We start from the raw sequence: 20896 nt of genomic DNA on the forward strand, positions 1-20896 counted from the left end.
GAGCTGACAGGGTTCTGGAAGTTTCTAGCGCGAAAAACTGGAAAAATGTTGGGTCCGCCTTCTGAAACACATCATTCTCATTCTCAAAATAGAACGTTTTCGAAAAACTAGATTCTCCATTTTTAGAATTTTAGAATAGAACTGTCTATCAAGGTCATTGGTCTATAATTATTCTTATTTTTGGAAAAATAGGCATTCGGATTGGTTAATGACGTTCTGGGCTTGAAATCGATGATTTTGATGAGAAAAATTGTGAAACATTTGTAATTTTTGACTAAAAATGACGATTTTTTGCACAAAAAGTCTATTTTTGTCGTTTTTCATTCTGAAATACAGTTTTTTGGCTTAAAAAGCGTCACGAATGGAACGCGCCGACAGGCACGCCAGACAACTGCTGTTCATTCACTTAAGAGCGTTTCCAAGGAATTTCAGAGGTGAAAAATCTTTTTTTTTGAAAATTTTATAGGCAAAAAATAAGAAAACGTTCTGAATCATGTTTGAGAATGAATGTGTGTCTATACATACAAAAAACAGCGACATGTTGGAATAGAAAATAGAAAAATAAAGGAGAAAGGGACAATAGTTTGGGTGGGAAAACCTTTGAAATCGTAAATGAATAGAAGGGGGACAGCAAAAAGTTATAAACAAAAAGGGCGACCCGGAATTGTTTGGAAGAAAAGTTTTGGCTCATTGATCGACGAAGGTGGACCGGAATTTCAATGAGCAATTGGGAGAAATGTCAAAATGTTGGGGAAAAATTGAACGAGTAATTTTTTTTGAGTGTCAGTTATTGAAAATAAGATAAAAACTTAAGTTGGTTAATTTATAAGTAACAGGAATGTCAGTTCTGAAAAAAAAAATTGTCAAAAATTATGCTATTCTGAGCCAAACACAGTTAAAAACTATCATCGGTTTCACGTATTCAAGAAAATTTGGGGCTGGCGCGCTTTTTACGCGTTTTTTCACGTTTACGACTTCACTACCTTACTATAGTTTCACTGATCACATGAAGTTGTCTGGCGCTCCTTCTGCGCGTTTTTGCATATCTGTATATATAGGCTTGTATATACTTAAAGATAAGTATCCGACCTTTTTTTGTGTTTTTACTAGTAGAAATCTTCAAAAACGTTGAAACATGAAGTTGAGGTTTAGTTTACAGGGGAAAAAGAGAACCATGGTATATAAAATATGAGAAAACTTGATATTTATGTCAAGATCTTTTTTGGAAGTCTAAAACTTACAAAAACATTTCAAAAACAGCAGTAAAAACCTTTTTTATGGAGCATCACCCTTTAGTTGGACTTCCAGGCCATCTAGGAAGTATTGGAATCCAATAATTTGGATTTTTATGAAATTTGAATAATAATACCATCTGGATGCCACGAAAACCGAATATACTCACATGAAATCAAATTCTTTATAAAATTTCCAACGTTTTGATACCCATATTGCCCTGGTGGCCTGACTTTCCAAATTTTTTGGATCCTAACCCACCAGAAGTTTTTGGGGTATAACTCGGAAGGGTGAAGAGCTAGAAGAAAGTGGTCAACTATAAAAATGATGAAATTGAAATTTGCTATTGACTCGCATTAACTTTCACATATAACCATAAAATTTTCTATCGAAACAATATTAAATAAATTACATTTTTGAGATCTACGTAGTTCGAAAAGCTGCAAAACTGTATAAAGTCCATTTATGACTGTTTTCTACCGATTTTTTAACAAAAGCTCGGATTTTCCTGGCATTTTTGCTCTTTATACGTTTTCAGACTGACCAAATCTCAAAAAACTCATTAAAAATCCCCAAAAAAAACTATAAAAATCCGAGAAATTACGCGTGTAACACATAACACACTGTGTGTGTACAGGTCAGTCATTCCGCTACTGCGGGAGGTGAGAGAAGACAAAAAAAGGGATCACTCGGGAGAGAGAGATAATAGGAATTGGAGAGACGGAGAGAAACAGAGAGAGAGAGAGACCATTGGCCTTCTGTGTCCAGTGTGGGAAGACATGAGGAGGAGGAGTGAGAGAGGAGAGGGAGGGATGGGGATGGGTAATTGTTCCCGAGGGAAGAGGAGGGATAGACACAGAGCGGGAGAGGAAATGAGGAAGAGAATAAGTCGCAACATAAGTTATTTTTGGTGATTATGAGGGTCCAAAGGTTCTGAAAGGTTTTGAAGAAAGAGACTCTGATAACAGGTACCATGTGACAGTGGTCCCCGGAATCATAAATTGAATAAACAGAAGCCGTTATAAGGAATCTGAGTGCATGGTCAGGTGCATCTGGACGTATAATTCTAGATTCATACGAACTTATATCAGTTTTATGGCTGGTAAGGACATTGATGGCCAATCCCAGGCTCTTACTATTAGGTCTTGAAACACTAAAATTTAAAAAATTCATTTGGAATTTAAGCATATAGACTGAGTATTTTGTGATTGATCATTTTTAGACGACACAAAAATGCAAAAAATGTTAAATGTTAGGTTTTTTGAAATTTCGAGGTCAGACAGATGTTCCGTACTAGGGGGACGCGTCACAGGTGCGCCAGCTGGCGAGAGGTACAAAAATAAAGGTTTCTGAAAGGTTATTTTGAGTTTTTATGCTGAAAACGCGTCTGAGGTGCGCCGGACGTTCCCAAGAGCGTCACAAACGTCAACTATACCAGGACCATTAGAAACGCGTCACAGGCGCGCTAGGCATTTCGGTTGATAATCAAAACGCGCCAAAAGTGCGCCAGAAACCTTAAAATTGATGCTCGACTATTTTTTCAAAAGATTTTCACCCATTTCTTGGTTTTTTTGTCTGAAAATCAAACAATCACAAACTTTTCTAATTATATTGTGTCCTCAAGTCATTCTGACTGTATAACCGAAGAGAGAAAGTGAAAAAAAGAATAGGTTTTCAAATAATAGGTACTGTAGGCATCAAGAAATAAAATGAAAAGTGGAAAATCTGAAAAAAATAGTCCCTACGAAATTTCCTAAATTTTGATACCCATATTGACCTGGTGGCCTAACTTCCCAAATTTGTCGGATGACAGGCCACCGGCAGTTTTAGGGGGATAACTCAGAAGGGTGAAGAAATAAGGAAAAGTGGTGAACTACAAAAATGATCAGAATCTCATTTTCTACCGATTCATGTATTTTGATATGTCCTAGGACCCTAGGCTACCACTTTAAATCGGCTATAACTCAAAACCTAGGCCATCTATCAAAAAATGGGCGACTACAAAAGTGATCAGAATTCAATTTTCTATCCAATAGTATAAAATATATGTGTCTATGCTATGACACACACCCAACGCCTCCCCTATTCAATTCTCCATAAATTTCTAAACAGATCAAGTTTCTTTTCACTTCCTCTCTTTCGGTTATACAATCAGAATGACTTGATGACATAATAGAATCAGAAAATTTCATGATTGTTTGATTTTCAGACAGAAAAAAAACCAAAAAAAAATTGGTCAAAATTTGGAAACGTCTGGCGCACCTCAGAAGCGTTTTCACTACGAAAACTTGAAATGAGCTGGCGCACCTGTGACGCGTCCCCTGGTACGGAATATCTGTCTGACCTCGGAATTCCAAAAAACCCAACATTTTTTTGCATTTTTTTGTGTCCAAATCGTACTTCACAGCAGGTGTCATGCAGCTGTTCACCACCGACGGACATAAATCTAGGCTCCGCCCACTTTTCTCACTTTTTTCTAAACGGTGAGAGTGTGTACATGTTCATTTTGGTTTGGTTCAGTTGTTCATTTGGTTTTCGACGGATTATTCACAGTTTTTGTACATTCAGATCGGCCTCAGTGTCGGTTTTACACTCTGAAACCCAAAAATTCGGATTTTCCATAAAATTTTCAAAGTTTTGACACCCATATTGCCCTGGTGGCCTAACTTCCAAAATTTGTCGGATCCTAGGACACAGGCAGTTTTTAGGATATAACTCAAAGGCGTGAAGATATAGAGGAAAATGGTCAACTACAAAAATGATCAGAATTTCATTTCCTATCAAATGATGTAACTTGCTGGCCTAACCTCGCCAGTCGGATCCTAGGCTACCATCTTAAAATCGCCTATATCTCAAAACCTAGGCCACCAATCAAAAAATGATCAACTACAAAAGAGATCAGCATAAAATTTTCTACAAATTGGTAATATTTTGTTTTTACTGGCGCACCTGTGACGCGTTTTCATCCCTGATTTTGACCCGCTCTGTTGTTGCTGGTTACGCGCCAAAATTCGAAAATTCAAACTTTTAGATTTTTTACTTAAAAATTCTAATGATTCAGAATTAAAAGACATTCTGAGAAAAAGCATCAAAAATGTTCAGATTTTCAAAGGGAAATTGAAAAAATGTCAAAAAACGCGTCTCAGGCGCACCAGCTCATTTTTTCGTTTCCCGTCGTCCTGGCGCGCCGTGACGCGTTTTCTCCTCAAAAACGCGCCTCAGGCGCGCCAGCTAGCTTATTTTTGTATTCAGTTTGAATGTATCTATCCATGAGGTTTCAGGTTCTTCCTTTTGAAAAAATTTCAAAAAACGCGTTCCAGGCGCGCCAGCTCATTTTTCGTTTCCCGTCTAGATGGCGCTCCGTGGGCGCGCTGTGCCCGTTTTCTCCTCAAAACGCGCCGACGGCACCCCAGCTTCCTTATTTACCTTATTTACCTCCCCATCTGTTCAAATTTCTCCTCTTTGTCTTTCCACCAATGACACCCATAACCTTCCTCTCTCTCCTCTCTCCACTAGTCACCTTTCTCTGCGTCTCTTCCTCTCACACACTCTCTCACTCTTTGTTACGCATACATACGCATCTCCTCCTCCTTCTCCTCTTTCTTCTTCCCAATTTCTTCGTCCCGAGGAAAGCGGGAGAATATATTGATCTAAGAGATAGAGAGAGTTGAAGAGACGCAGACGGTGAGAGACTGGGGACTCGTTGCCTTATTTTGGGGTGTTTTGGTGAGGGTTTTGCATGCATTTTCCATAATTTTTTCATTAAATTGAATTTTCCTTATATTATTGTTATATTGTCCACTTTAATCCACTTAAATCCCATAAAACCTCAAAAAGTTAGCGATTTTTCAGTTTTTTTGAAGTTTCTCGTTTTTTCTGACATTTTAAGCCAAAAATCACTGAAATCCGTCATAAATGACAGATATTTACAGATTTTCGAAACATTTCAAAAATCTGCAAGTGTTATTTAGTTATTTTGGCTGTAACCCGGAATTTAAAAAAAATTATTTTGTAATTGCTAATTATTTAGTTAATCAGCATTGAATTCTGTGTTTGATCGTATACTTTTCATCAATTTTAAGTCAATTTCAGCCCTCTTTCATATTTTATTGTTTTTTCATAGTTAGAAGTATTAGATTGGCTGCAACTCACTATCTGAAATGGATAACTAAACATTATTAATTACAAAAATTACCAGCATAAAATTCCCTACATTTTGGTATATTTTTGTCGCGACAATGTTTGAAAATGAGGTATTGCACTGTTTTAAGTTTTTGTGTCGAATTTCAAGCGTCATAAATAAGAAATTGTATTTTTTGAGGTGTATCTTTGAAATAATATAATTTAGGTGACTTACACTAGTTAACAAAATGAAGAGCATAAAATTTGCAACATTTTAATATATTTTTCTTTGCAAAATTTAAAAAAAATTGGCACTTTCTGACAGTTTCAGTTCCAACATCTGGTTTTTTTGGGATTTCTTGTCTTATTTTTTGTTTAACTCGCTATCCAGAATAGACAACTAAAATTGGTCAATTACAGCATAATCAGGATAAAATTTGCTGCTTTTTGTTGTATTTTTCTTAGAAAAAAAATTTTTTTTTGAAATTTTTATTAGAATTTTCTACCAAAAATCCATTTTTCTAAAATCGACGCTTTTTGTAACCTAAATTTTCCGCCTTCTCCACAAAATTTCCAACATTTTGATACCCATATTGATCTGGTTTGGACTGGTGGCCTAACTTTAAAAAATTTGTCGGTCGGATCCTAGGCCACGGAAGTTTTTCAGTTTTTATGGTATAATTCCAAAGGGTGGGGAGATGGAGGAAAATGGTTAACTACAAAAATGGTCAGAATCTTATTTTCTATCGATTCATATATTTTTGAGCAGAGGCCGAGTTTTTGAAACATGACGGATCCTAGGCCACTACTTTGTTTTGCCATGCTAGACCGGCAAAAACGTTCTGAAACAGTTTGAAACTAAAAAATCCGCATTTTTCATAAAATTTCCAAAGTTTTGATACCCATATCGGCTTAGTTTGGTGTGGTGGCCTAACTTCCCAAATTTGTCTGATCCTAGGCCACCTTCTGTTTTTAGGCTATAACTCAAAGGCGTGCAGAGGTTGAGAAAATTGGTCAACTTCAAAAATTATCAGACTCTTTTTTTTTTATTCATGTACTTTGGTAGCCTAACTTCCCCAGTCGGATCCTAGGCCACCGCTCTAAATCGGCTATATCTCAAAACCTAGGCCACCTACCAAAAAAAGATCAACTACAAAAGTGATCAGCATGAAATTCTCTACAAATTGGTAATAATTTTCCCTCATTCCTCTTTCATTCCATGCAAAAAAAAACCAGTTCTCCCCTCTCCTCCTCCTCCTCTCGTGGATTTGTCCTTCCACACATTTTGTCCTCCCGTCCCGTCCCGTCCGCCACCGTTTTGTCAGCTGTTTTACGTCTCACTCTCAACATGCTTTTAGTGTCTAAGAGAGTGTGCAGAGAAGCAGACAAAAGAGTGAGATAGTGTGTGAAATCAAGAGAGTGCCAGAGAAACGCGGCGCCCCCGATTTCTCCGTTTTGTCAAAAAGACCACCCATGTGACTGTATCTGTACTTTTTGACCAATTTTTGGTTTTCTTGGGTCTCAGGGACTACATGACGCGTCTCAAGTGGCCCAGCTACTTTTTCATCGACTAAAAAGCGTCTAAAGCGCGCCAGACAGCTTTTGAACTGCTCAAAACGCGCCTAAGACACGCCAGATAGCATTTTTCTTGGTTTAAACGCGCCAAACGGGCCCCAGTCCTACATGTTTTGTTTTTATCTTCTCTTATTTGGAACTCAGATCCCTTTTCTTTTTTTTATCCCAAAATTAAAAAAAAATCAATTTTTATTTTTTCAGGTAATGACTACTAGCACCTCACTAGTAGAAACAGTGAATATCAATGTGGACGACTTTTCGGAGACATTTCTGACATGCTCAACGTGTCTCTACACTTATGATGGGGTGAGTTCTTATAGAAAATGAGATTCTGATCATTTTTGTAGTTGACCATTGTTCTCTATCTCTTCACCCTTTGGAGTTATACCCCAAAAACTGCCGGTGGCCTATGATCCGACAAATTTGGAAAGTCAGGCCACCAGGCCAATATGGGTATCAAAATTTTAGAAGTTTCATGGAGAATCCGAATTTTTAAATTTCAAACAGTTTTAGAACGTATTTTTCGGTCTAGCATGCCAAAACAAAGTTGTGGCCCAGGATCCGACAGGTTACAGAAACTCGGCCACTGCTAAAAAATATATGAATCGATAGAAAATTTTATTTTGATCATTTTTGTAGTTGACCATTGTTCTCTATCTCTTCACCCTTTAGAGTTATACCCTAAAAACAGCCGGTGGCCTAGGATCCGACAAATTTGGGAAGCTAGGTCACCACTCCAAACTAGGCCGATATGGGTATCAAAACCTTGGAAATTTCATGGAGAACTCGAAATTTTAGGTTTTAAAGCTCCTGGAGTCGTCTGTTTTCAGTTATAGCTAAAAAAAATTCTTTTGAATATTAAACAAATTTCGATTTTAGGGCTCCCTTGAGGTCAAATGTTAGTAGCTTTCTCTGCAGGTGTAATATTTCTTAATACTAAACTTGACACTCTTTCCATCCTGCTCCTTCCCCCTTACTTACATACATAAATAGATGTACTACGCTCCCCTTTGCTCTCCGTGGCTGCTCTCTCTCTCCACGTGACCAATCTCTCTGCGTCTCTCACTCTCACACACTCTCTCGTCTCTTCTTTTCAGTCAGTAGTCATTCACCGCGCTCCTTTCTGTTTCTGTGTACTTTTACGCTGATTCAACATGGGAAATTTTTTTTGAAACTTTTTTCGAAAATTTTTTTTGTCATTTAAAAAAATAGATTTTCAACATTCTCAATTCAACTCAAAAATATATTTTCTAGAATACCCGCAAGCCGAAACTTCTTCCGTGCTCCCACTCCGTCTGTCTGTATTGTGTGACTCAGTTGGCCGGTCTTAGTGCAGAGGTAAGTACTGAATACTCCGTTTTCAATGACAAAAACTCAAAATTTTACGTTTTTGATGTCAAATTCGGATTCAGCGTGTCTATTTACCCTAATCCACCAATTTTCAGCTCGATATCTCAAAATGTCGTAAAATTTGGTGTATTGTACGCAATCACTGTGATCTACTTGGTGTTTGCGTACAATACCTAGAATTTTACGACATTTTCAGATAACTAGCTGAAAATTGGTGGATAGAGGTAGAAAAACACGGAGAATCTGATTTTGATGTCAGAATTCCAAAATTCTGACATCAAAATATTGAAAACTGGTTAAAATTTTTCACAGTTTTCTCGTTCTATATGTCAAAATATGAAAATTTGATAACTAAGTTCGGATTTTCCGTGTCTTTTTACCCCTATCCACCAATTTTCAGCTTGTAATCTCAAAATGTTGTGAAATCTGATGTTTTGTACGCAGACACCGAGTAGATCACAGTGATTGCGTACAATACACCGAATTTTACGACATTTTGAGATTTCGTGCTGAAAATTGGTGGGTAAGGGTAAAAAGACACGCTGAATCCGATTTGATGTTAAAAATCAAACATTTTGACATTCAAAACGGGAAAATTGGGAATCTCATGGTAACATCTGTTTCTCAAGAAACATTTTCAAAATTTTTTGTCCCAAAAATTTGAGACAAATTTTCCAATTCCAGACAATTCCCCCAACACTCCGATGTCCTCTATGCCGTGAGATTTGTCCGATCCCTGCAGGCGGAGTCATCTCCTTCCCAGCCGCCTTCTTTATCAACCAATTATTGGATGTAATGCAGGTACTGGACATCCGGACAACCGAACTCACAGACACACAGACAGACTTTTTCAGAGACAACGAAAAGATGTGGTCCCGTCGTGTTCAAACCATCCATCCGACCAACTTCTGTATTGTGAAACATGTGATTTGGTTTTCTGTGAGCATTGTCAAACTTCTGTCATAAAGTGAGTCAGAAAATTTTACAAAGAGGTTTTTGAGCTCTGAAACTTAAAAATTCGGATGTTCCATGAAATTTCCAAAGTTTTGATACCCATATCGGCCTAGTTTGGTATGGTGGCCTAACTTCCCAAATTTATCGGATCCTAGGCCACCGCCAGGTTTTGGGGTATAACTCGGAAGGGTGAAGAGATAGAGAAAAACTGTCAACTACAAAAATGATCAGAATCTTATTTTCTATCGATTGGTGTAAATTTGTGGCCTAATTTTCTATCTCGGATCCTAGGCCACCACTTTAAGTTTTCTATATCTTAAAACCTAGGCCACTTATCGAAAAATGGCCAACTAAAAAATATAGAGAATCATTTTTTCTATAAAATCACACAATTTTCAAACATTTTTCTTTCAGCAAAAAATGCGACGAGCATACTGTAGTCCCCCTCTCTATCGCTATCAAGAGAATGTCTGAAATCGTGGTGTACCGAGCGAAGGGACGTCTTCGAGCACTCGACGACGCACATGTGGCGGTGAATCGAGAAATTGTGCAATTGGATGGAAATGTTGACAAAATTGTGGAACAGATCAATACGGCGATTCAGGTGAGAAAATTTTAAAAATAATAAAAAGAAGTGTTTTATTCTTTTTGATAGATTTGTTTTAAGTCTAGAGCTTTAAAACTTAAAAATTCGGATTCTCCCTAAAATTTCCAAAATTTTGATACCCATATTGACCTGGTTTGGACTGGTGGCCTAACTTTTAAAATTTGTCGGATCCTAGGCCACCGACAGTTTTTAGCGTATAACTCAAGGGCGTGAAGAAATAGAAAAAAGTGGTCAACTACAAAAATGATCAAACTCTTATTTTCTATCGATTCATTTACTTTGGTAGCCTAACTTCCCAAGTCAAATCTTAGGCCACCACTCTAAATCGGCTATATCTCAAAGCCAAGGCCACCTACCGGAAAATGGTCAACTAGAAAAATGATCAGCATATCTTTTTATATAAGATTACGTTTTCAAATTTCCGGTACCCCCTCATAAGCCCCGCCCCCTTTTTTTCAATTTCCTGCCGCCAATTTTTCTGATATCGAAAAAATGTTTTTCGTTTTTTTTACAAAAACAAAAAAGCCAATCAAAAAAAAGTTGTTATTCTACACGTCCCTTTACTGTTTACTCTGTTTTCTCTAAACACCCTCCACTATTTAAGTACTATTTTTTTTAGTGACGGTCGTCCCCCCTTCTCATACCTTCACAATATTTTTAAGTGTTTTTTTTTTCGTGTATTTTTATAGATTTTCTATCGATTTTGGCACGTTTTTTGGGTTTTTAGAGAAGATTTGGGTTACTGTATGCGCCTTTAAATTTTATTTTTTTCAAAAAATTTGTTCCAGGAAGTGTCAAATCTGGTCGAGAACCGACGTCGTGTACTTATCGAGACGGTCCGTGTTCGACGGGATGAGAAGCGAAAAGTGTTGAAAGACCAATTGGAAGTGATACAGGACGAGAAGAAGAAATTACAGAAGGTACAGTAAGACAATAATTTTTTGGGAGCTGAAAATGTTACCCAAAAAATTCAAAAAAAAAAAGTTTTTTTTTGGCTGGAATTCTTTCAGATTTTTTCTCACCATCGATAGACAACAATTCTAGTTTGTAGTCCAGAAAATTCCAGTCATATCCAGGCAAAAAACACTGGAAAACGTCAAAAATGGGCGGAGTTGGCCATTTTTAGTCATTTTCAGACTTCTTTCACTTATACCTCCGCCCCATTTTTTAATTTAATTTATTTATTGACTAGAATATAAAAATTTTGTCAGTCCTAAAAAAATTTTGTTGAATACTGTAGTCCAAAACATTTTCTACATTTCTAATAAAAAACCAGAAAGATATCCCAAAAATGGGCGGAGTTACACTCATTTTTAGCCCAAAATTACAAAAATGGTGAGGCTCCGCCCATTTTTCAGATTCTCAGATTGAAAATAGCTCAAAGTATGCAGAATTTTTTCGGACTACTTAATTGGCGGACAGTTTTTTGAATTTTCAAAAATGGGCGAAGCTACGAGGGATTTAAACAAGAAAACTTCAAAAATTATTGATTTTCCCCCAATTTTTAGAGATTTTCAGCTAAATTTTTCGCAATTTTTCTAGCTACTGTTTTATAACCCTGCAAGTCCAATTTATCAGCTTTCATTTAAGCCCAAAACCAGTCTGATAGCTCAAAAATGGGCGGAGTTACAACAATTTTAATCTCGAAAACCCTTTTTTTCGCTCATTTTCAACATTTTTGGCTGAAAATAAGGCGAATTTTTTATACAATCAATTAATGTAGATTGCAGTCTATTCTTCTAAAAATGCAACCCTTTATATATTTCAGGAACTGGAATCCTGCAAAATGGACATCCGATCAATGGCTCGCCAACTGAAAGACGGTGCCGCCGAAGACAATTGGCAACGGAAAATCATTGAGCCCCGAGAAAATGCATTCTTGAGAATTAATACGAACTCAGAGCAGATGCTTGTCGACGTGGAGAAGAATTTGAACGAATTCGGAAAACTCTATGCGTCGAACACGTTCCCAGGAACGTCGACGATTGAGGTGCCCACGCATATGGGCATTCACGTCGAGAATACGGTCACTTTGATGTGAGTTTTAAGAATTTTTTGGATATGTTTTGTTAGTCAGTGTGTAGCCATCTGAAAATCTAAAAAATCAGCTTTAATTTGAACCAAAAATCATCGAAAAAAGTGTAAATCTCGCGGAGTTACAGAGATTTTTAGAAAAAAATGCTGAAAATCAATTTGGGTAATTTCAGCAGGTTTGTAGTGACTAGCATATAATTTTTTATATGATATTGTAACCAAAAAAGTTTATTTTAAATTAAAACCAAAACTGTAGAAGAAATATTGAAAATGGGCGGAGTTACAGTGCTGAAAATCGTCATAGTTATATTTTTTGGGTTTTTTCGGATTTTCAAAAAAAATTTTAAAGTAACTTTGTAGAAATAAAAAATTTTGTATTTCAATTAGTAGTCCAAAATATCAGCTTTAATTTAAACCTGATTTAGTCTAGATTCCTATAAAATGGGCGGAGCTACAGTATGCTAAAGTTTTAAATTTCAAATTTTTTGCCGATTTTTTCAGTTTGACCTGATTTTTAAGTTCTACAGTGCTTACCGTCAAAATTAATATTACATCAGATTTGAAACAAACTCATTATACTGAATTATCACTAAAAATCATGCAATTATCTCAAAAATGGACATAAATACAACAATTTTAATCTCAAAAACCCTTAATTTTTCACATTTTTGGATTAAACTCCCCCATTTTCAAAAGTTTTCTAGGATTTTAGCTTAAAATGAAGGGAATTTTTTATATTTTCAATTAATACCAAATAACCCTGAAAATCCCATTTCCAGCACCCGCGACGTCGACGGTAAGGCTCGAAAAACTGGCGGTGACCCGGTGGAAGTGGAGCTGGAACTAATTGCTCTCGACTCTCATTTATCCACAAATCGTCTGGCAGATGCGTACAAAAAACGCGCCGAAGAAGAGGTCAAAAATATCAGAGTGGCAGATGAGAATGATGGAACTTATCAGTTGTATTTCAAGTGAGTTAAATACTCTGAAAATTGGTGAAAACAGCTCTGAAACAGTCGGAAACCTGAAAATTGGGATTCTCTATAAAATTTCCAAAGTTTTGATACCCATATTGCCCTGGTTTGGAATGGTGGCCTAACTTCCCAAATTTGTCGGATCCTAGGCCACCGACAGTTTTTGGCGTATAACTCGGAAACGTGAGGAAATAGAAAAAAGTGGTCAACTACAAGAATGATTAGAATCTCATTTTCTATCGATCCAACTAGCTTGGTGGCCTAACTTCCCCTGTCGGATCCTAGGCCACCAGTTTCTAAAGGATATATCTCAAAACCTAGGCCACCTATCAAAGAATGATCAACTAGAAAAATGATCAGCATCACTTTTTCTATCAATTAAAGCAAAATAACAATCATCATTTTCTATTTGCAGACTAACGCACGCGGGCGACTACCAAATCTCGGTGAAAATCTTCGGCCGTCCGGTGGCCAACAGTCCCCTCCAAATTCGAATCAACAACTGGCATTCGTATGATTGGCAAATGCCGGTCACATTCAAGTATCCGACAAAATGCTGGTGGGATGAACCGACGAAACGGATGTTTGTACTGGATTCCGGAAATAAGAGGGTACGAGTGTTACGAGAGGATGGAGATGTGATTACCGATGTCAGGAATGACGAGTTTAAGGTAGATCAAATGTGTTTTTTTGGAAATGTTAATTAATAGAAGTGTAGTCCAGGACATTGGCTACATTTTGAAATAAAAATCACGAAAAAACTCGGAAAGTTGGCGGAGTTATAGAGTTTTTAGTTAAAATTTGCGATTTTTATTTTCTTAAGTGATTTTTTGAATGTAGCTCCGCCCATTTTCAGAATTTCTATATTATTTTTATATTAAAAGATGAAGAATCTCAAGGGCTACAAAATTATCTAGTTTTGATTTTATGAAAATGCAACTGTGCTCTACCAAACTCGTTCAAAGTTTAGAAATAAAATTTTAAAAATTAAAATTTTTTATTTTTCACGGTTTCTGTTGTAACTCCTTTCATTTTTAATATTTCCGAGATGTTTTAGTTTAAAATATAGCGAAATTTATGATCTACAAAATGTATTACTAAAATTCTCATTTGGATGCAAACCCGCTCCACCGCACATCTTCGAATTGCCAGAATCCCGTCTTGAATGGGAAAAGTCTTTTTTTTACATTTTTGTGTATAGCACCGCCCGTTTTCAACATTTTCAAATGATTTTTAAGTCAAAATGTAGCTAATGTTATGATCTACAAAATTATCGTTTTATTTTTCACAAATATGCAAAGACGCTCCACCGCACCGCTTCAAAGTTGAGAAATCAAAAATTTAAAGCAAAATGTTGACTTTTCCGCTGTTTGTGCTGTAACTTCGCTCATTTTTAACTTTTTTGGTCAATTTAAAGCTCAAAATGTAGCCGACGATAAGATCTACAAAACTTTCTTTTTGATTTTCACAAATATGCAAAGACGCCCCACCGCACTCCTTCGTTTTTCCAGAGCGGTACCGTCGGCATGGTCTACCTCGGTAACGAGGAGCTCGTCGTGCTCTCCTGGCAACAAAAAATGCTGAGCAAACTAAATACCCGTGGAGAGATTCTGAAGGCCGTTCAATTCTCGGAATTCTATCAGCCGACCGATGTGGCCGTCGACTCGCGCGGCCGATTCGTCATTGCGGATAAGACGAAAATCTTCATTTTCGACGCCAACTTCAAACCGGTCCTCAGTTTCCCAGTCAGAGAGACGAAAGGTGCCGAGGTGAAGTGTGTTGGCGTGGGGATGGATGATGACGTCATTGTTGGAACGACCGATGAGCTGTTACTGTATGATGGTGCTGGAAAGATGATGAGACGGTTGAATGTGTCACCTCCGGGCACTGTGATGCCGAAAATTGGGTTAGTTTTGGGAGAAAATGGCAGAATTTGAATGTTGGTCAGCTAGCTACGATATTTGTAGTTTGTAGTCAAGCTAGCAGACCGATGTCTCATTTTTTCTTATTTTCGAGATCCGGCATTCAGAATTCTGAGCATAGACGGGAAAAGTTGTAACCATCAGAATTTCTATACGAAAACCCAAAATTTGAAGGTTGAAAAATGATTAGAAACCGAAAAACCACTTAATTCGAGCGAAAGTAAGATAGACTACAGACTACACTTTCCATTGCTAGCAGACCCCGATTTGTAGTTTGTAGTCTAGATAGCATAGCAATTCTTTCAAACCCAACAAGTTTTTCCCCACTTTTTCTTTAAAATGCCTAAAATTTGATAAATTCTTCAATTTCAGCGGTCGTTTCAACATCACCACCGTCACGTGTGACGTCACCACCGGTCAAATCGTCGTCATCTTCACCGACAAAAAGATGGATCGTACGACGATTGGTGTTGTCAGTTACAAGGGAGATTTTCTCTATTCCATCGAACCGGGACCCCACGAGAAATTCATGGCGCCCTGTGGCATTTTTGTCCACAAAAATAAGGCATTTGTGACGGATTTCGAAAGGAACACTGTCAGAAGTTATAAGTATAAGTAACTTTTTAAAAAATAATTGAACTTTTCGGGTGAAAACTGTTGCATTAACCTCATTATGTCAATAAATGTTGTGATTTTTTAAATTTATAATGAAAATAGGAACTTAAATGGAAGAAAATGAAGATAAGGTGAAAAACACAAACAGATATCTTAGAAAATCCAAAATCGAAGCCTAGGAATCCAAATCTATGTCATAAAAATAAAATAATTGTATTCGGAAGGTTGAGAGTTTTGAAATGAGTATAACCATGCCCAGGTTTGGTGTAAGTTGGGTATCGACAAGAAAAACTACAGTAACCCAAAACGACTTTCTATTGTATCTCGATGGATCGATCCGAATTCAATGAAATCTAAATTTTCGAAATCAGCACTTTCAATACTTTCAGAAAAATACCCACAAACCAAGGTTTTGATAAAATTTGGTCTCGACGCGAAAACTACAGTAGTCCGCTGAAAGCAGGGCGGAACTTAACTTGCCCAGAAGTCAGGCTTGTGGGTATTTTTGTGAAAGCTGAAAGTTTACTGATTCTGATTATCTAGTTCTTATCGAGTTTAATGCAAAACTCGCAAAGTTACTTTCAAAAAATCAAAAATTCACTCTGAACAATAGAGGGACTACCACCTGCGTACTCTTTACTCCGAATTATGTCTGCATACGTGTTTAAATATAAGTCTTGCATTTGAGTTATGTAAGTTATTTCACGTCTTTTTGAACTTTCAGCTTTTCCACATATCTATTTTCATCAAAATCTTTATTATAAAGTTCACATAATTTTTCATATAATCTTCCATCTACTGTATCTTGGTAGAGATCGAGTTGGGCGGATAGTGAATGCAGAAAACAAGATTCATTAAATTGAGTTTAGCAGATCAATAGAAAATCGGTTAGTGGTTAATTTTAATTCAAAGTTGAGAGAGACACATGATATTTGGAAAAAATGCAGGATAAATAGTATTAAGATGAATGAGAATGGAAAATGCAAAAAATAGAAGAAGAACGATGTAATACGAACATTTAATTAAGACAGAAAATTTAGCAGGTTGAGGGGAAGAAACCGGCCCAAGTTGTAGTGTCCGGTCTGCGCCACGTGACACTTTAACATTGAATCCAATTGGTGGTAACAGGAAAAATGTAACAGGAAAAAGTTGTAATTGTGTAGTTAGAAGATGCAGGAGAAAAGGACAAGGAGATGAGAAGGAGTACGCAAAACTTTAAGCTTCAATTACATTAATTAAAATTTGAAAAATTTCAGGACTCAAATGGTGACTTACGCAAGAAAATAAGCGTAAACGCGTTAGAACTTAGACAAAAGTGGAAATGTTTCTTATCATTCATCCGTAGAGACCACCTTCAACACAAGTTGATAGACGGTGCCGTCTTTTGACTGTATCTCAGTTCCATAGATAATAATCTTGGATATTGGGCTTATTGGAATCAAAAACCGCGGCTCTCTGTCGAGAAAACTGTAAAAATGAATGAAGAGTTGGAAATAATTTTAATTAATTGCGTACCGCACATTGATCCCCTCCAAATCATTCTCGAACTCATCGAACTCATTTTTTAAGTCTCTCAGCATTCGTCTCATCCAAAAATCAAAAGTGAAGCCGAGCAAATACTCTGTTCCGACTTCCCTTCCGTTCTTTATCCAGTCGTTAATTATTTTCACTGCATCGACGTTTTCATAGCCAACATTATGAATAGATAGTTTTTTTCTGTGAAGTTTTTCAATTCCTTTAATCAGTTCGTTCTCTCCGTCAAACTGAAAAATCACATCTTCAGTGGTATTGACAACTGGATGATCAACATAAATTAATCTATCTTGAAAAAGTTTTAGATTTTTCAAAGGGAAGCTGCGAGAATCGATAATTGGAAGTAAATTCGTGAAATTGGAACAACCTATTGTTACCAATGTGTTGGTGATCAAGTTGAGTTTCACTGGAACTTGTTTATAAGACTTCATATAGTAGAAACCAACACAATCCACTAGGATACTAGGTTTTGCTTCCAAATACTTTTTCACTAATTTTTCCTTTGCTTCATGAATTTTCAAGAGTTCCTGCAGTTCTTCATCGGTTTCCCATTTCGAAAACAGGTACTCAAAGCCCGTGCCGTATGATAAATTGTCTAGAGAAACACAGTCGTCCCGTATTTCAAGATCTCTCACGCGAAGAGGGATTATCTTATCTAATTTTTGAAGAGCACTGTTACGAGATGTGATGTGATACCTGGAAGCGGTGTCGATAATAGGGAATTCATAAAAACTGAAGATAACTAACCGTTTTTTCGCTTCCAAATACTCCAATACAAGTTTCAGGGCAGGATAGGATAGAGGAGGAGGCATCGGTGATGTGTAGGGAAGGAATGAGGAAAGAATGAGGGGGGAGGTGGACAGTAGGGGATGAGACGGGGCAGAGATACCATCTGCCACGTCATCGTCCTGTGCAAATAGCTCAGAGACTCCTGAGGAGCCAGTAACACTGGATTAGATGAGAAAAAGAGGAGAAGAGAAGGTCAAATGTCATCTACGACGTTGTTAAGGGGTGTACGTCAAGTGCTAATTGATCGGATGCTAATCTCGGGGTGTTTCCCCATCCATATGTTGCTAAGTTGTAGGGTTGGGCAATTAAGGAATGCAGAAAGCTAGTTTAATGGGTTGAATTTAGTAGGGGTATTGTCCTAATTACAATAAAAGAGACTATTAAAAGAATGGCAAACAGATTGTCTAAAAACGTTTTTTTAGACAATCTGTTCTAAATGCAATACTAATAGCGCTAATTTCAATCACAATCATGGACAATGCACAACAGTGGTGAATTTTGAGCATGTGGAAGGTGACTCGATTCTCGAAATTAGGCACTTATCGTAACATCACACTTCCGTTTTTTTTCACACTTTCAACAACAGCTCAAAGGGGTATGTTTTTTAGAAATCGTTCAAAAATAAGTTTTTAAAGTCAGTGTTGTTACCTACGAATAAGCGTAAAACTATAACCGTAGCTCTAGAACTCAAAAAGTTACGAGTTCTCAAAGTGAGTTTTTGATTTTTGGAAAGCAACTTTGCGAGTTTTGCATCAAACTCGATAAGAACTAAGTATTCAGAATCAGTAAATTTTCAGCTTTCATAAAAATACCCATAAGCCTGACTTCTGGGCAAGTTAAGTTCCGCCCTGCTTTCAGCGGACTACTGTAGTTTTCGCGTCGAGACCAAATTTTCTCGAAACCTTGCCATGATTATACTGATTTTGAAGCACTCAACTTTCCGAATCCAAATATTTTATTTCCATGACATAGATTTGAATTAATAGACTTGGAATTTGGATTTTCTAAAACTACAGTTGTAACTTCTGAGAGTATTCCTCTCGAAATCCGTCACAAATGCCTTATTTTTGAGGACGAAAATTTCTTGTCGGTGAAAGAGAAGTATGGGTGTGTGCTAACGCACAGACAAGGTGAGGAGCAAGTGTGGCCATGTCATTGAGAACAGGGAAACCGTATTTCCAGCGCTATTGTTTGTTTGTTTATTGTTTATTTTTAATTAATTAATAATTATTCTGTTTTAACTAATTAGTTCTCTATCGCTAATTAGCATTTAATTAATTAGTTCAAGTAATTAAGAGAGTAAGTAACTGATAATTCCAGAAGTTTGACACGTGAACATCATCATCTTGTCACGTGAACAGTTGATACACTTAATTCATTTTTGTTTTGAAACATGAACTTGAACATAATATACAATGTTATTCTCAGAAAAGGGGTGTATTAGGCACAAAATACTACTTTCATGCATTTTCACACTTTTCAATGTTTTTACGGTGTCTTACGACTAATCACAAACCTGAAAATGGGCGGAGCCTAATAAAATAGTATTTAAGACGGCTTGTCCGTACCTAAATTATCATTCTGAGCAAAAATTTATGTGAGTTTTCATTTTATTCATTTTTTTTTTTTTTGCTGTTTATGACTATTGTTTTCAATTTCAGATATTTATTCTAAAATTATAACATTCATCTTCCAGAAAATGGCTAACTATAAGAGAATATTGTTGACAATTTCACATGATGAAGTTCAAATAGACGATCCAACATTTCCATCAAATGATGAATCATCTCCTGATGAAGTAGATGCCAAGGAAAACCTTCCGAGTCAAAAGGTACATAAAAGTATTTAAGTTTCAATTTACAAGTGTTAATATTTCAGCTCGAGTCAAAAAATATTGTAAGAGTTTTGAGAAAGACATTTGATGAGCCAAGAGGAAAGTTTCGAGGAGCGATTGCAACTGTCCGTCTTCTTCTCGAACTACCACCAGCTTTGATTTTGCTTGACTCAGGATCCGAAAAATTCGGAGAATGTGTTATCAAGCTCATGAAATCTCATAACCCATTCAAATCTGACCGCACCATCGTATCCATTGCCATTGATGGAGGTGACAATAATTGTGATGTGTCTACTCAATTCAAACCAATAGGAGCCATCAAAAACTTTGATGTTGTTCGTTGTATTGAAAAGTCGGAGCACGACATCGACCTTGGACTCCGACAAACATCAGTGATTTTCACATATTTGAATCCACCAAGATCGAATTGAAGTCGACTCTGTGTATTTTTGTTTAACTTTACACTATTTACAGTATCAATAATCTATGTATACCTATATTATTTTGTAGTTCTTAAATAAATTTTGTATTTTCCAATGAAGCGAAAAATGGAGCATTACATTAAAAACCAAGTCTGAAAATAATTCCAATGCGTTGTTATGTTGAAAATCAAAGCGGGGTTTGTATCAGACAAGAAGGAAACTTATCGCGATCGTGACTATAACAATAGGAATTATACTAAGCATATAAATTATTATTCATTACATGAAGTGAATATATTTTTAATGAAAGGGTAAACTAATTAATTGCGAAACTAACACATAAAATGTTTATAGAGAAAAAAATACAATAATAGGTGAGTAAAAAGAGGTTTAGTCATTATGAAGGTGTAGGGTGAGGTATATCAAGGTTTGTTATATGTAGATTTGACTTAAATGCTGTTGAGGAGATTTCGGCAGGAATAGTGTCGGCAGGCAATGAATTTAATAACCGGTTGTGAAAGTATTGAGCACCACGTTTAGTTGCATAAAGCAAGACAGACTCAATGTAGTAGGGATGTCTTCTTAACGATCCAAAGTTCAGAAGTGTAGTAAATAACTCATCAGGGTTAAAAATTTCTTCCGACACTATAGTTTTGTACATGAGATTTAGCACAGACGTAAGTCTGTGGCATACATAAAACAAAAAGCAGTTTATTATTAGTCATATGTGGTATCAAATAGACAAAATACGTTCAGATGAAGAATGTCACGTATACACTCAGACGAAAAATCTTCAAATTTCAATAACAAGAATAAACTTTTCATTTCAACTTCGTTCAAAAAATAGAGGAAACTTCATTGTAAACTAAGGAGTTACTATGAATCCTGATTGATAGTTAATGAAATTAATAAGTCAGCATAAACAAAGTAAC

General features: G+C 36.5%; 3 protein-coding genes across 3 annotated transcripts; 2 read left to right on the plus strand and 1 right to left on the minus strand.

The window, feature by feature from the left end:
* Positions 1-7134: 7134 nt before the first annotated feature.
* GCK72_007989 (uncharacterized protein) lies at positions 7135-15390 on the plus strand (the record flags this gene model as incomplete). The annotated part of the gene is made up of 11 exons (XM_053726581.1): positions 7135-7236; positions 8185-8268; positions 8965-9081; positions 9135-9247; positions 9649-9838; positions 10630-10761; positions 11610-11878; positions 12655-12846; positions 13265-13520; positions 14361-14755; positions 15144-15390. 11 exons carry the CDS (start codon positions 7135-7137, stop codon positions 15388-15390), a joined length of 2097 nt encoding a protein of 698 aa, XP_053590775.1.
* A 1327-nt stretch (positions 15391-16717) lies between these two features.
* GCK72_007990 (uncharacterized protein) lies at positions 16718-17731 on the minus strand (the record flags this gene model as incomplete). Its single annotated transcript, XM_053726582.1, has 4 exons — positions 16718-16853; positions 16902-17149; positions 17297-17615; positions 17667-17731. 4 exons carry the CDS (start codon positions 17729-17731, stop codon positions 16718-16720), a joined length of 768 nt encoding a protein of 255 aa, XP_053590776.1.
* A 1676-nt stretch (positions 17732-19407) lies between these two features.
* Positions 19408-19973, plus strand: GCK72_007991 (uncharacterized protein; the record flags this gene model as incomplete). The annotated part of the gene is made up of 2 exons (XM_053726583.1): positions 19408-19539; positions 19587-19973. The coding sequence occupies 2 exons, from the start codon at positions 19408-19410 to the stop codon at positions 19971-19973; spliced, it is 519 nt and encodes a 172-aa protein (XP_053590777.1).
* Positions 19974-20896: the final 923 nt, after the last annotated feature.

The sequence above is a fragment of the Caenorhabditis remanei genome, chromosome II, assembly GCF_010183535.1.
Source record: "Caenorhabditis remanei strain PX506 chromosome II, whole genome shotgun sequence".
In the NCBI taxonomy this organism is placed as follows: domain Eukaryota; kingdom Metazoa; phylum Nematoda; class Chromadorea; order Rhabditida; family Rhabditidae; genus Caenorhabditis; species Caenorhabditis remanei.